Genomic DNA, 14,956 nt, shown 5'->3' with positions numbered 1-14,956 from the left:
CAGAGAGGACAAATTCTCTGTAATTGCTTCTCTTGATGTAGGATTTACTAAATGACCTAAGATGGCCTCATCTGATTTTCTTGCCATGTTGTAGAAGTTTGCTACTTCAGAAAAACCTTCCCAAAAGCAATGCAGTGTTGAACACTGCTCATATGTAGTTCTTGTGTAACTCAAATTGCCCTGTGATATTGCTTAGAACAGTGAATGGGGTTTTAAAAAATGGCCCCTTTTTCCCCCAAAACAATCATATAGACATATGATTATATTTACACTATATTTATGTCACAGAACTTTTTATGTTAAAAACAAATCTATTACCAGAATTCCTTTGTTTTCAGACTGGTGGCTATTACAAATGGACCAATAACTGGAAAACCAGGTACACAAAATGGGCAGCTGGGGAACCAAAGGAGAACAATGCTTGTGTTTACCTTGATCTTGATGGTACTTGGAAAACTGCATCTTGCAATGAAAGCTACTTTTCAGTTTGCATGATATCAGATGGTAAGCAAAGGCATGTAGCAATTTTAAAGACACATTCCTAATTCCATAAACCTGCCTAATCCTAGAGACTTTGCTCTGGTTTGGGCTACCTCTGCAGAGGACTATGCTTCAGGGTAGCACCTACCTCCCAGCAGAATGTGGACGCTTGCTATTGGATGATGTATGAATTTAGGCTCTTGTGCAAATCCATATGGCTGCACTGCTATCATGGTAAAACTCTTTCCATAAAATGAAGCTCTATCTTCAAGGTATATCTTGCTCTTTACAAGACACGACCATAAATCACACGAGTCTGTGTGCTGTATAAGTGTGTGCTGGGTTTGTGCACTGACTGCATGAACTTCAGCTGGGGAAGGTCACACACCAGTGTCACTGAGCCAAAACACAGCCAAGGGTTCCACTTCCATTCACTATTGCTAGAGCTAAAACTGTAAGAGCCTTGGCAATGTGAATGCTACTTTAACTCTTTGCAGATATATGAAGAGCCATGTTTGCATCTAGATTTTGTATAATTGCACTGTTTTCCCTCCTTTACGTTTTAAGGCTGCATACATTTGGTCTGCTTATGCAGTGCAAGATCCATCAAAGAGAATTGGAGTTGCACCCATGATCAAAAACAGTCTGATTTGGCAGAGGCATGCTCCACTGATGGCTTTTTTTTTTCTATAAAGTGACAACATTGAGAGACCAAGCAGCCACACAACATGGGACTGTGGCATTAATGATTCATTAGCCTACAACAGCTTCTGTGTTGTGAAAATGCAAATTTGAGATTTTTATCATCCCTCAGGGTTTGCTTTCCTCACAGGTCTGCCAAGGCAGTTAGTTAGATGTTGCAGGATGCAATTTGATTCCTTGTCCTGAGAAATGCAATTTGAGAAATAAGATGTTCAACACTTTTGACTGCCTGGCTCTCCTTGTTTTCTGGGTTGAGGGAATGTGGGAATAGTCATGAGTAGATGTCAAGACAAATAGAGCTGGGTGAGAGAAATCCTACACTATTTACACACAGGTCATAGAATCAGACATGACTCACAATGCAATACCAATTTCAAACCATTTGGCTTCTTTAGAGATAGCTCCTACTGACCCTGCTGAGCTGCCTGGAGACTGTCCTGAAGGAGATGAACTCCAAGCTTGGATCCCTTACCATGATCACTGCTACTACCTTGAAGCATCAGCAGGGAGAACTTGGGGGCTGGCCTCCCTTGAGTGTGCTCACTTAGGTGAGAGCCTTCATTATCAGCTAAAAAGATTTGCACCAATGTTTATACAAAATTATAATGAAAATGTAAAGATATTGATTAAAAAAAAGTTTGAATATATTTTTTTAACCTACTAAGCTATTCTAAGTCTGCCACAATGAAAATAAGCTGACATGAGTCACTTTGTGCAGCATTCTGTCCTCTCAGGTCTACAGCTTCCCTGTGTATGAGTTCCCCATTATGTCCTGGCTTGTGGGATACCCTCTGGGGGCAGCAGTGGGGGCCACAGCCTCCAACTACCTCCAGGTCATTGTCTTCTGCAAGAAGCAGTGGAGAGACCAAGAGAGCAGCGTTAGTACAGGAGCTGTTGTTTGCACAGACTAAAAAGAGGAGGTCATCACAGTGGTTACTCACGTAGGTTATGGTTATTTGCTTATTAATGCCTTTCAGGAGCTACCTTGGTTTCAGTAGAAAACATGGATGAATCTCACTTTCTGACTCATAAAATTCAACCACTTGGAAATAAAGTAGGAGGCTTTTGGATAGGACTTTACCGGAATGTGGAAGGTATGTCTAAATTTCAATTTTTAATGGAAAAGTGCATTGCTAATAAGAGAAAATTGAGGATTACAGTATTTTAGAAAAAAAAAACCCAACATGGGGTTCTGCTGAAGAATGGCTTTACTATAGCTATTAAAAGGAAATTGAAGAGGTAAGGAGTTAAAATATTAATGAAATAGATAAGTTTTAATTTTTTTTTACTCTGTGAGTTGCTCTGTAGGCCAGTGGTTGTGGCTAGATAATGCTGTCCTGGACTTTGTTAACTGGGAGGAGAAAGAGTTGGATGTGGAGCATCAGTGTGTGGAAATAACTGTACCATATGGCTACTGGGACAAAAGTGATTGCTCTGCTGAAAAAGGATTTATCTGCAAAAAACCCAAAGGTAAGTGCTCAGTGTGTCAGTCCTTAGTGACAGGACAGATCTGTTCACTAGGAACTGCTACAGCCCTTCACCACAGCTCTGGAAGTCATTCCTGGCAGTTTGGCTTGGCATATCCCACTTCTCTAACCATTTGTAGTTGCCTGTTTTGCAGACTGCAAGCTCTCCAAATCACTGTCTACATGGAAATACAGTACCATCCTGTACAGCCTAGGTTGAGAATGAAACGTTCAGAAACTTTTGAGTACCTAACACAGGTGTTGATATTGCACCTGTCAAACACCTGTGCAAGGATATGACTATTCCAAGAACTGATTATTGTAACAGTTATTATACCCTTGCAAGGAGGAATCAATGTGAATAATCAATCTTCCTCTTCCAGCTTGTTAGTCTCAAAAACTATATTACTTCCCAACATACCAAACTGGCTTCATGTTGGCCCTGATTCAGAAATGCCTCAGGGATTCTAAAAGGTCACCTGTTTGCATTGCAATAATGAATGATGTGAGGAGTACTTCCATTCTAAATGAAAACTTCATATTATTAGAGAAGCTGTCTCATCAGCATTTCTGGAAAAATTCAGTACTGAATATACCAGACTAATGTTTCAGAGATAAAACACTACATGGATTATTCCCAAGTGGAGATACAAAGGAAATTGTCTGCAAGAAAGCAGTATCATTTTATTCTTCTAACTTAGATGTTAAAAGTCAATCTATCTAACCTAAAAATGATAGGCAGCCATTAAATCTTTGCACTTTCTTTTGTAGTAGCTGTGGGATCAAGTTTAATTTTCCAGCTTTTGTATTGTGCATTGTTCCCAGTAAATCGTGGGTAGCATTTCTGTCTTGTGTTGAAAACCTCCAAAAAAAAAAAAAAAAGATTTTACAGCCAAACTGGCTTTAAAGCCAGTTTTAAGATACTATTTTTCAGATGAAAAGTTGAAAAAATTTTATTTCAATGCTAAAGCTATCTCAAGACATGGTAGATGGTGAAAAAGTAACTGAAAATTTGGGATTAGCATTTACTCATTTTCCAAGTAGTCTTTAATTAGAAAAAGATGCTGAACTGTAACCAAGAAATAGTCATCTCCCATGCACTGTTAATTTCTGCGCTTAAATCAGCACATGCCAATGGCAGTAAATCAATTAATCCTTACTAAAGACTTACTAAAAACATCCAAATTACATCCCATCCTACACAGTACTAAAATAATAAGGAATCTCTAAAGTTCATCCATTGAATCATACAGAGCTCCCATATGTACTATTTCCTGCCTTAGGAGGGATTGGTTTGTATCTATTCATTTTCCATTCTGCTTTGCTTTCCTTTTACATTTTGCCTTTAAATTCTCCTCTGGGTATCAAGGGTGTTTGCAAACTAATGTAGAAGAGCCAAGAGGAGAAACATTTTCATGATAATTTAGAACTCTTTAATTCAATGTGTGTAATTCTTCATTTCTGAGTGCCAAACTGGGGCTTTTTGCAGTTCTTCAACAGCAATTAAACAATGTTACAAAAGTCTCATTTTTCTCTGTCTTGCACAGAGTTGAAAAGGAAGATTACTCATGTGATTCAGTAGGCGTTTTCTTGGGAAGACGTTTAGGAATCAAAAATTTTGCAGCAGCCAGTCAAGCAAATCTTCCAAAATATGCCATGTAAAACTAATCTCCAGAGTGATACATCATGTTCTTAGTACATTCAAATTAATATTTCAGGAAAAATGTGAAAAGATGTTTTGAATGAACATAGAAAAGAATCAGTATTTTAATGTTGGTAATATAAAAACAATATAAATTTCAAAAGTGGATAAAGTAATGTTAAGTAGGAAGGTAAAAGCTTAGCATTGTATTTTTTGCCTCAATTTGTTGCCTTTTATAGCAGACATATATGTTACTAATGCAGTGGTAGAACTTCAGGGGGTTTTGTTCCTGTACTATTTCTGCAAACAGTCAAACATACAGATTCTAATAAAGTGTCATGTGATTTCTCCCTGAAATTCATTGAAGTTGAGCCGAATGGGAGTCCTAGAAAGCAAAAAGGTAAGAGCTTTCCTAAGAAAACTAAGAAAAATCTAAATAGAGGAAGAACTTAAACTGAGTTTTCTGAAACCACTCTCTTTTAGAGAACAAGGCCTGCTGAGGGTTGCAATTATCAGTCACTCAGGGTGACCCCACGGTGCCTTTCAGATGCAGGGGAGCACTCACCTGTTCTTGGCCAGGGGAACTGCTGCAGGGCTCACCCTGAGCTGGCAAGCTCAGCACTGACCACACTTGAGAAGAACTTTAAGAACAGCTACAGAGTGCTTTAATAGGCTGTTAGAAACTATGTAGCTGTATATGAAAGTTTCTGACAAAGGTATTATTGTAAATCATGTAACAAAAATATTGTAAAACTAATTTCCAATAATTAGCATCCCATAGCCATCTAAGGCATACATTTACATCACATTCTCACAAGCATCTATTGCATGCATTGTACATCACTGTACCCCAGATCCACTAAAACCACATTAGCTTTAGGAACAGAGACCTCATTACTGATCAGCAGCAATTCAGGGCTCAGATTTACAGCCTTCAAGTTCAGGCAGGAGAGGGCATCTCCTTTATGCTTTTCATGTTGTTTGTGGAAATAAAAACTACTATGGTTTCTCACAGTTATATGGATTCATTTCAGGCAAGGAAAAGAATGAAGAGACTCACCCACCTGTTCATGTCTCTGTTTGGCCACTCATTTTCTTGGCTGTTTTAACTGTTTTTGGAGCTGGCATGGCAGCCTATTTCTACAAAAGAAAAAGACAAAACCAGCTGGCGGCAGATTCTGGCAATGAAACATTATTAAGATGATGTCTTGGTGATAGAAGAATTGGTGAGAATGGGTGCTGTGGCATGTTACTTGGAGCAGCAAGTTACTCGCTGAAATTAAAGGATATATCTGTTAAAAGTCTGTAATGAGATCTTAAGTGAGATCTAGTGTAACCTTACAGTAAAAATTACACAAATTAAATAGCTTTCTTCTTTTAGCACTAGCTGATTTTTTTTTTTATCATGAATATTTTACAAACTCAGAATTAGAGTTTGATGCTACAATTTTGTAGTGATCAAGGAATCTGTAATGATCAAGGGTGTACTGAAAAAGGACTATGAAAGTCAACTAGTAAGAATGAATGCCCAATAAAGTGTGAATGCCATTTAGAGCTGCCTTGCTGTGACATTGTGGGAACTAAAAAAATCTCAAAAATTAGAACCTGTCTAACTCTTTTGCAAACTTGGACGCATTTAACCCCAGAAACTTCACTGCATCAGACCAGTACTTTTACTGTTCTTTATGGCTAAATCCTATTACACTTATTAAACTGCTTCATATTCTTTTCTCAGAAAACTTTGAGATAGAAAACCTTGTCTTGTTAATTTTCTTCTATGGAAAACACAGTTAATGTCAGTAAAGAATATTAGGATCAGGTATAAGTTGTAATCATTTTTCAATTCAATGATGTGATTTTTAACTGTATTATGTTCATTTACATAAATTAAAATATTCATGCCCTGACATTTTTGCTTCTTTTTTGTTAATGCTTTGAAATAAATAAATAAATGAATAAATAAATTTTCTACTAGTTTAATTTTCAGCTTCAGCATTCCCTGTGAATCAAGTGAGGCAAAAGGGGAAGGGGGGTGCTCCTGTCAGCACAATAACTCTTTTGTCAATAACAAGAAAGGCTTCTCTCCTCACCACTTTGAATTCAGCTTGAATAAGCACCAACTTCCCATTTTTAAATGCAAGAAAAAGGAACTGAAATACTAAGGAATGCAGCAGATGGTTCTGTACTAGAAATCTGCTAGAGATTAAATTTTAGATGTCAGAAAAACAGTAGAAAGCACTACAAGACAGCTTTTAAGTGAGTTGTAAATACAAACTAAATGCTTTGTGAGAAAGAGTACTTAGCAGATATCCCCAGGAAACAACCTGCCTTCCCCAGGCTGCACAGAGTCTATTGAGCAAGCTGAAAAGCTGGGAAAAAGAAAAAAAAAACAGAAAAAAACCCCCAACCAACTAATGAAATTGCTTTCATAAGCACTGAAATCCAGTTTTATTGGTGTAAATACAACCAGGAGTGTAGGGCACTGCTGAGAGCAGGTTATTGCACAATGTGTTGTGCAGCACACAAGATACTGACCTCAAAAACTTTGCAACTGGCATGAAGCTAGTTGGTCATGCCAAAGGGGGAGCTCTGTAGTACTCAAGTCCTCTTTTAGCCTACCCCAGTGTCTGCATTAATCTTTCCCCACCGCTGTAGCCCTGGATGGATCCTCACAAGCATCCATTTATACCAGTGGGAGAAGAAAGCCCAGTTTGAACCAGACCTAGGCTGGCACTTAGTGAGCAAAATGAGAGAACTGGGCAGGGATTGTTTCCTCCAAGTATTTTACCTTGGGATTTCCTTTGTCAGAAAATTTAATTTTGTTATTTTTGATGTATCTGAAAAATGGTTTCACTTAGGACAGCCAGCTTCTACTTGTGCCCCATCACACTGGTGCCTGTGGCATCATTCAGCTCTATGACTTAGAGCTACTCTTGCAAGCCTTGCTCCTGCTAAACCCTCCCTTCATGTGACCAGCAAATAAAATAGTTGTTATTAAATTATTCATTCAATTCCTAACTTTGCTGTAATCCAGACACTTTTTTTCAGAACACGTTTTTCTCTCTTACTACTTTCTACAACCAAGTAAACAAGTTTGTCTGGTTTTGCAATAATTTTCCCCAACACTCTTTTAAAAACAAAAGCAGTGATAGCTGCTCCTCCTATGACATCTACTGTTCAGCGGCTATATATATCTCACTACTGGCCATTTCACTTCTTGATTTTTTTCAATTTCATTAGCACAACTTCTAATTTCACTCATGTAAATAAACAGAAGGAATAGTAGGACTTGTGAACATTTGCAGTAGGGCTGTGCAGCACATTTGTACAAAAACTGCCGTGCCAATACAAGTCTTCAGAGGAGCACTTTGCTCACAGGTTAAAGGGATTTAGCTTGTCTTTGACTTTGTCATGAAACAGCCTCATTAGGAATTTCTCAGATAGATAAACATATCCTTTTACTTGGTAAAGTTTTAAAGTATTCCAGGCAAAATTTCCTTTTTGTTACATGGAAACTTAGACTACATTTTTGAACATCACTTTTTTCAGGTCTTTGACAAGCAATTATGAAGAACCCAGCCCCAAACTGGGATCAAATAAACCCACATAATAATGCCAATTTTGCCTCAAAGTGAGCAAGAGATCATAATGCACCAAAGCCTGCAGTTTCTGTAAAGTTTGCTTTCTTTCTTCTACATATACAGTGCTGTGACCTTATTGCAATGCATTGAACTACTGGGATTTTGTCTCTGTTTCTGAGATGTAAGGGTAAAAATGGAGGGCTTTAATTGATGATATTTCACTTCGAGGTTCTTGTCCCCAATTCTCAAGTTGCTTTTCCAGGTCTGTCCTGTGTAGCACCCCAACAACTAACTTGAATTAATGTTAGCAATGTCACAGAAGATGACAAATGTCTCCACCTCTACTTACAAGTGTGAAGACTTCAGTTTTGGAATGACTTGCTCTTCAAAGGGAGCAGTGTTTACAGTGTGCACTCCAGCTATTTCAAAATACCATGTGACAGGACATTTCCTTATTTAGAGTACAGAGCTTTATCCATCAACCCGTAGACACAGAGGACCCATCACTATCTGCAGAGAGAGGGATTTTTACATATTGCCAATCTTCCAACCAACTTTTGGCAGAAGAATGGGAAGCAAGTTACATTTGCAATGAGTTTCTCCAGGTTTCTAGTTTTCCTTTCCCTCATGCAATGTTCACTGCAGTCATCAGGTAAGTTTCCTGTTAGTTTTGTATTAAACTAGAGATGAAAATGTTTTACCTTGGGCAGCTTTACAGTTTTAATGCATAGATTGATTATTTTGTATGTTTTATCAGATTTGCTACATGATCAAAAAAGTATGTTAGGTACCCCAGCAGCTCTTGTTTCACAGAATAAGAGTGGGGGGTGAGGGGATGATGGAAAAATTGAGGTAATAAGAGCAGGATCTTTTAACTGGAATTTCTTTCTGTGGAAATATTAAATCAGATGGCATTGTGTGGGAGGGAAATGAAAGATGAGGAAGCATGGACCTCTTTCCACTTATCTTCCTCATCACACCCACGGTGCAGTGATCAGTTGAGGAGTTTACATGTTTACACAATAGCTGCGTGAGTTTCCCTTTATGTCCCACAACATGAGGTGTGAGAAGGAAGAACTGGCTCCTCCCCTCCAGCCTCACCAAATTAGAAGAACAGCTTTACTCTCAAGATGTTTATCAGTCATTGGGTATAGTTATAGACAGAAATGGTAAAGCACTAATATGTGTGGAGAACTGAGTGGAGGAACGAGTTTGCATGAATGTGAAACTGAGAGTCTATATCAGAAATTACACCATAAAAGAACACTCCCATTATACTGTAATGGTTTAAAAATATGAAACATTACTAACCTTTAAGCATCTCAGTTTAGGATGAATCTGCAAGACTTCTCCAAGTGGAGAAATGTACAACTGAAACCCAAAATTTTCACTGTGTAAATATGCTCATGACAATCTGGTCTGTATTTTCACTGGTCAGCCCCCCTTTTTCTTTTAACAGTTAAGGAGTAGATGGGGTGAAAGAGTGGCTATGGATAGAGTAATCAAGAAAATAAAGCAAACTTACTGAGCTGTGCAGAAAACAAAAATGCAGTGAGCTTATTTTGTTTCTATTCTTGCAGCTTTTCTCTCTTCGGGAACTACAAGGTATCACCAACTTTTCATCACAGAATTTGACTTGCCTACAGTGTATACATATCAAACTCTAACCACAGTATTTAAACCTCTCATTTTACTAAAACATTTTATTTAAAATCTGTAGCCACTCTAGGGAGGAAGTTATAGGAAAAAGAAATTTTAAAAGATTGCATAACTTCCCAATTTAGATAGACAAATATATAATGGATAGATCCATTACTAGAAATTAAGATATATGATTTTTCATGTCCTTTAACGCTTTTTTTTCCCTCCTAGTTACTTTTACATTACGAGGAAATGCCAACGGACAGCCTTGTGTATTCCCTTTCAAATACAAGGACAAGCAGTACACTGAGTGCACAGATGCTGGCAGGTCAGATGGGCTGCTCTGGTGTGCAACAACTGCAGATTTTGATGCTGATAAACTCTATGGATTTTGCCCACTAATAAGTAAGTCTTGCATTTTATTCATTAACTTGCCATGAAACGTTGTTGAGCAGACCATCTCTTGAGTTACCAGGTTTTTGTGAGCCACCAGCTGCACACCTGCCTGACTGACCTTGTTAGAGTAGCCCAAATGAAAATCACCTGACAGGACACTAGTCCCAATGGCCAAGAGCTCTCTCTGTACTGAATGGAGAGCAAGAGTGGTTCAGCCCAGAAAGGTTCTGACTCAAAGGCTGGAGGTGACTGTTTCCCTCAGTGAACCAGAGGGGTGAAGAGGTTCTTTTATAAGACTTAATTGCATGGCATGAACAGCATGGATTTAGACATCTATCTTATTATTTAGACATTCATCTTCCTTTCAAAAATTCCTATTTCTCTTCCTCAGACATTCCCTATAGGTCAATTCTCACTTAAACTGCTATTTTCTAGTTTTTTCCCTTTAATTTTCTACTTTATTCTAGTTTCCTATTGCCAGCCTACACAAAAACACTGCTGTGAGAATTATCTTCCTCTCCCAACTTTGTTATGTCTTCTGCACTGAACTTATGTTTGGATCCTTTCAGTTCAGGACACAAACATTGGTCTCACCAGTGTCCTTCCCAATAACACAGCAGTTTCACCAGGTTTGGAGAGGTGCCCTGCAAAGACAGCAGCTGAGCTGTAAATTTGTGTTACACAGAGTTCTTCTGCTGTTTCTCAAGCTGCCAAAGGCCACTTTCTGTGACTTTTGGACAAACTGCTTCTCTTGATGGTGAGCTAAGAGGGAGTTCCTACCCATTCCTACCCTGGAGGCATGAAGACCCTCCAGGGTCATAGTTCACCTACATACTTGCTTTTTCTCCTCTAACTTTACCCTGGAATTTCTTTATTTCAATCAATAGATATGTCTGGTTTACCTAGAATTGCATTTGCAGTATGAGAAAATTCAAAATCAAATATTGGGAAAAAAATTTCACTCTTTTCTAAAAATATAGAAATTTTAAATAATATTATTGGTAAAAAAAAAAAAAGCATTATTCTAGGGTTTTTTTTTTTTTCTGATGCTTAGCATGCTTCTTTAGAGATTTTGCATTATTGCACACTTTATTTTCTTTTAGTTGATATATGTGAGTCCACTAGAACAGTGATCTATGTCACTTCTTCCAGATGACACCGAAAGATTTTGGACAGAAGATGTTTCAACGGGCATTCACTATCAGATCAACTCAGAATCAGCTCTAACATGGCACCAAGCAAGGAAAAGCTGTCAGCAGCAAAATGCAGAACTACTGAGCATTACAGACACTCAGGAGCAAGCATATGTAGGAGGTAAAAGGACAGAGAACAAGACCTTAAAAAACACTGTGGTGAAGTGGTGGGCTGACTTGTCATCTCAGGGAAGAAACAAGACAGGGTGCCAGGGGTGGTTGGGCAGCCACAAAAGGGAGATGGTCTGAACTGCCCTTCCACTGCCTGGGGTTTTTCTGTGAAGTATTGGTCACAAACCTCTTTGGCAGTGGAATGTCCCCATGCCATGTTTGTATACATTGAGCTCCTGCAGTCGGTCCCAGGGAAAAGGTTTCCTCTGCTCACCTTTGTGCAAGGGCACTCGAACCTGACCAGGGCTATGGGCTGGTCCTCTAATTTACCTTTTGCCACTGTGCTTAGAGGATTATTAATATTTTCAGGAGAACATATGATGATGGTGAGATTGGTCCTAATATGGACATATTTGCATACATAAAATCAAAATAACTCCAGTGGATTTCAGGTACAGGTATGACAGCATCTGTTTGGTTATAAATAGTGTAAAGGAGGCTTTGAAAGGACTCCCATAGGAAAAAAAAAATGGAAAAAAACTTATTGACAAATTGACTTTTTCTTTTACTCCATTAAATCTGTTACAGGAGACTTTTAGAAAAATTCCCTTATGAATATCAGGGCTTTTTTACATGTCTTGTGTTCTAATAAAAGCAAGTGAGAAAAAAAAAGTATTATTTAAATAGTGAAATAAGGTGTTGATTTGCCCTACTAAGATCTCTGGTAAATCAATATAGATTCATTTACAAATTTTACTTTTTGTAATCAGTGCATCTCAGTAACACAAAAAGTACTGGTTTGGGGCTGGTTTAAAATAAGAAATATTAATTTCTTACTTTACACTTAATTTCTTTTAGATGATTTTACTATGAATAAGAATAGAGAGATACAACTGAGGGATTTTTTTTTTTTTTCTAATTTAGTGCTAACTAAAGAATTTAGTTTTGCCTTCTGGATTGGATTGAATGCTTTGGATTTCAGCAGTGGATGGCAATGGGCTGGGGGCAACCCTTTCAGATATTTAAACTGGGCTCCAGGTAAGATATGTATCTAATTTGTAATCTTTGAATTAATTCTGATAAGACACCAACTAATAAAAACTGCCCTACCTAACTTTATTTCAGGAAAGCCCATTCTGATTTACAATGGCTCAAGATCTAGATCCCTGTTTCAAGACTAAAACTTTCTAATTACAAAGTTCATTGTGCATATCAGTTATAGCATATTATTTTATTCTCTTATCTAAACAGAGAGCTTGTTTATGAAAGCAGAGAGTCATTTGGAGTGAGGCATAACCCTACACATCAAAGATCAGAATTTCCATAACATGTTGTCCACGAGTGTGAATATCAGTCAAATCTTCTAAATGTAGCAAAATATTTAGCAAATAACGGCTCTATGTTGTTTGGGGAAAAGTCTAAACACTATTTAGAAACTTAGGGGGGCAGCTTATAATTCCTCAACAGTTTATGCAAAATTGCACTGGGCCACTCCAGGAAGGGAAATGGGGTAGGTTTGTGGTGTTCCTCATACAGGGTGAGCTCTTCTCTTTGCTTTATTGGGTTCTTTTGGTTCAGTGTTTGCTTTGTGCCGTGAGTATTCCAAGCTGTCTCCTCATTTGGAAAAGTTTCAAGGTGTCAAAGGAAAAATTAAACTCTCCTCTAAGTTTTCAAGAGCTGTATCAGGAAATTTCCTTTGCTGCTTACAGAGGTTTGTACACATTGCAACATAAAATAAAAAAGCTATTTCATAGGAAAACAGAACTGTGAAACTCTTGAAATATACTGGAAGGATAATATAGCTTAAACCTCAATATTCAAATGTTTGTAAGTTTTTGACACAAGATAAATGTCCAGTTTCAGCAGTTCTTCCTGTAAGAAAGTGTCAGGAAAAGAATAAGACATATCCCAGTACTATCCTGATAACAAAGTCAATGGAGGGCCATTATTTCTCTCAGAGTATTGACTAAAGGTAGCATTGTATAAACTTCAAGGCAGTTATCCTGTAGGAAAGGGCTTCTTCCTATTAGTGACGCAAGGAATCATAAAAAGCAGATGTTTCCACTGGTAATGTGATGTTTCTGTTAATATTTTTATTAATTTCTTACTGTGATATTCTATTTTATCTTTTACTTAAAGGAAGTCCTTCGCTGCTCCCTGGGAAAATCTGCGGACTGTTGAATCCCAGAAAGAATGGTAAATGGGAAAACCAGGCATGCAACCAGAGACTAGGCTACATTTGTGAAAAAGGATCCTTTGGTTCAAAGCCTGATATTATGCCCAAAGGTAGGTTAGTCAAATAAAAAGAAAGGGTTTTATGACTTCTGGAAAGAGAAACTTGCATGCAACATTTTTTTTTAACAAAGATGTTAGAAACCTTTGAAAAACACAGCTATACACGACACACACTTTTATATGCTGCCTTTTTTCTCCCTTTGTGTATTAAACATTCATAGGAGAATATTATTATTTTGTTCCATCACTCTGTCTTTCATTCTTGCAAGACAGATTGTAGATGCTCCGTCATGGTAACCAGAGCCAAAAGGCCAATTTGCATAAATATAGTAGAAATATTATTCTGCTTTGCTCCAAATGAATACCTGCAGTTACTCATATATTCATGAAAAAAGTCCTTCTGTGTCTAATGGCTGCAGTTTGCAGTGCTTTGGTTTCAAATGAGCAGAGCAGGAGCAGCAACAGCACTGACACAGACCTTGCTGCATCTGTGGGCTGCCCCAAGGCACCAGCGAGGCTATGAACATGGTCCATGTGAGAGGGGTCCACTGGAGACTGTCACCTGGGAATGATGTAAAATCTACTTTTAAAGAATGAGTTATACTACAGAAAGTAGACAAATAAATTCAGAGAATCTATATTATCAGTATTAACATTAAAAAGAAACACAGGATTCTATTTTTAAAGCAAGACCAAGGCACGTTCCTAAGAGTAGAAGTTATAAAAAGGCCACTGAGAGGATATGCAAAGTCCCCACTAATTTACAAGGTTTACTGACCTGCAATTGTCAAAGATCTGTTTAATGCTTTTACATACCTGAAAAATAAGTTTGTTTGTGAGAAACCATAGACCAGCAGTCAGAGCCAATGTGAGTTACCACAGTCAGCACAAGACTGAGTGGCTCTGGGGGACAAAGAGAGGAGAGGCTTTGTTCTCTCTTTTCTCACAGATCATTATTTCAAATTGCATTTCTGAAACAATGGGGGTGTTTTTCAGTGGTTCTCTATTTAAAGAGAATTCACTCTACTTACATATTTAGCATCCTGTGCCTTAATGATATTTGCTTTTAATTTGAATGTATTTTGCATTGCCAACTACAGCTTTATGTTTATTCATATGGTTCCATTTTTGTAAAGAGTACTCAAGAGACCTCATTCTAGTGTCCTCTATTTTCTTCTTGTTCTGAAAAATTGTGTTCTGATTTTAGGGGAATTAAGGCCTGTTCAGTGCACAAATGGCTGGTGGCCATATGCAGGTCACTGCTACAGCATTCACCAGGACCCCAAAACATGGGAAGATGCTCTGTCTTCATGTAAAAAGCAAGATGGAGATTTGGCAAGCATCCACAACATTGCTGAACACAGCTTTCTAGTGTCACAGCTTGGGTACAGTGAGTATATATGTAGGCCTGTATTGCATTTACTCCATCTGGGACATAAAAGCTGAACTTCATATTAAAGTTTAATGTTTCTCTGAAATATCACAAGTGAAAGACTGAATCCAACTTAC

At 37.9% G+C, this 14,956-nt stretch overlaps 2 protein-coding genes across 4 annotated transcripts in view; both read left to right on the top strand.

The window, feature by feature from the left end:
* The window catches only part of LOC132325193 (macrophage mannose receptor 1-like), a 33,393-nt gene extending 27,139 nt beyond the window's left edge, over positions 1–6,254 (top strand). For both annotated transcript variants that reach the window (XM_059842250.1, XM_059842242.1), the window contains exons 25-30: positions 339–504; positions 1,578–1,730; positions 2,160–2,276; positions 2,491–2,652; positions 4,658–4,690; positions 5,325–6,254. In XM_059842250.1, the coding sequence (XP_059698233.1) occupies positions 339–504; positions 1,578–1,730; positions 2,160–2,276; positions 2,491–2,652; positions 4,658–4,690; positions 5,325–5,494 (801 nt within the window). In that variant the 3' untranslated portion in view covers positions 5,495–6,254. The remainder of the gene's footprint in view (positions 1–338; positions 505–1,577; positions 1,731–2,159; positions 2,277–2,490; positions 2,653–4,657; positions 4,691–5,324) is intronic.
* Positions 6,255–8,321: 2,067 nt separating this feature from the next.
* The window catches only part of LOC132325208 (macrophage mannose receptor 1-like), a 32,995-nt gene continuing 26,360 nt past the window's right edge, over positions 8,322–14,956 (top strand). The window contains exons 1-6 of one of the 2 annotated variants that reach the window (XM_059842272.1): positions 8,322–8,523; positions 9,744–9,917; positions 11,061–11,222; positions 12,137–12,250; positions 13,352–13,498; positions 14,655–14,837. In XM_059842272.1, the coding sequence (XP_059698255.1) occupies positions 8,463–8,523; positions 9,744–9,917; positions 11,061–11,222; positions 12,137–12,250; positions 13,352–13,498; positions 14,655–14,837 (841 nt within the window). In that variant the 5' untranslated portion in view covers positions 8,322–8,462. The remainder of the gene's footprint in view (positions 8,524–9,743; positions 9,918–11,060; positions 11,223–12,136; positions 12,251–13,351; positions 13,499–14,654; positions 14,838–14,956) is intronic. The other variant, XM_059842262.1, reaches the window with a different exon arrangement.

The sequence above is a fragment of the Haemorhous mexicanus genome, chromosome 1 (assembly GCF_027477595.1).
Source record: "Haemorhous mexicanus isolate bHaeMex1 chromosome 1, bHaeMex1.pri, whole genome shotgun sequence".
In the NCBI taxonomy this organism is placed as follows: Eukaryota; Metazoa; Chordata; class Aves; order Passeriformes; family Fringillidae; genus Haemorhous; species Haemorhous mexicanus.
Note: the sequence above shows the minus strand (reverse complement) of the source record. Positions and strands in the feature narration are given on the sequence as shown.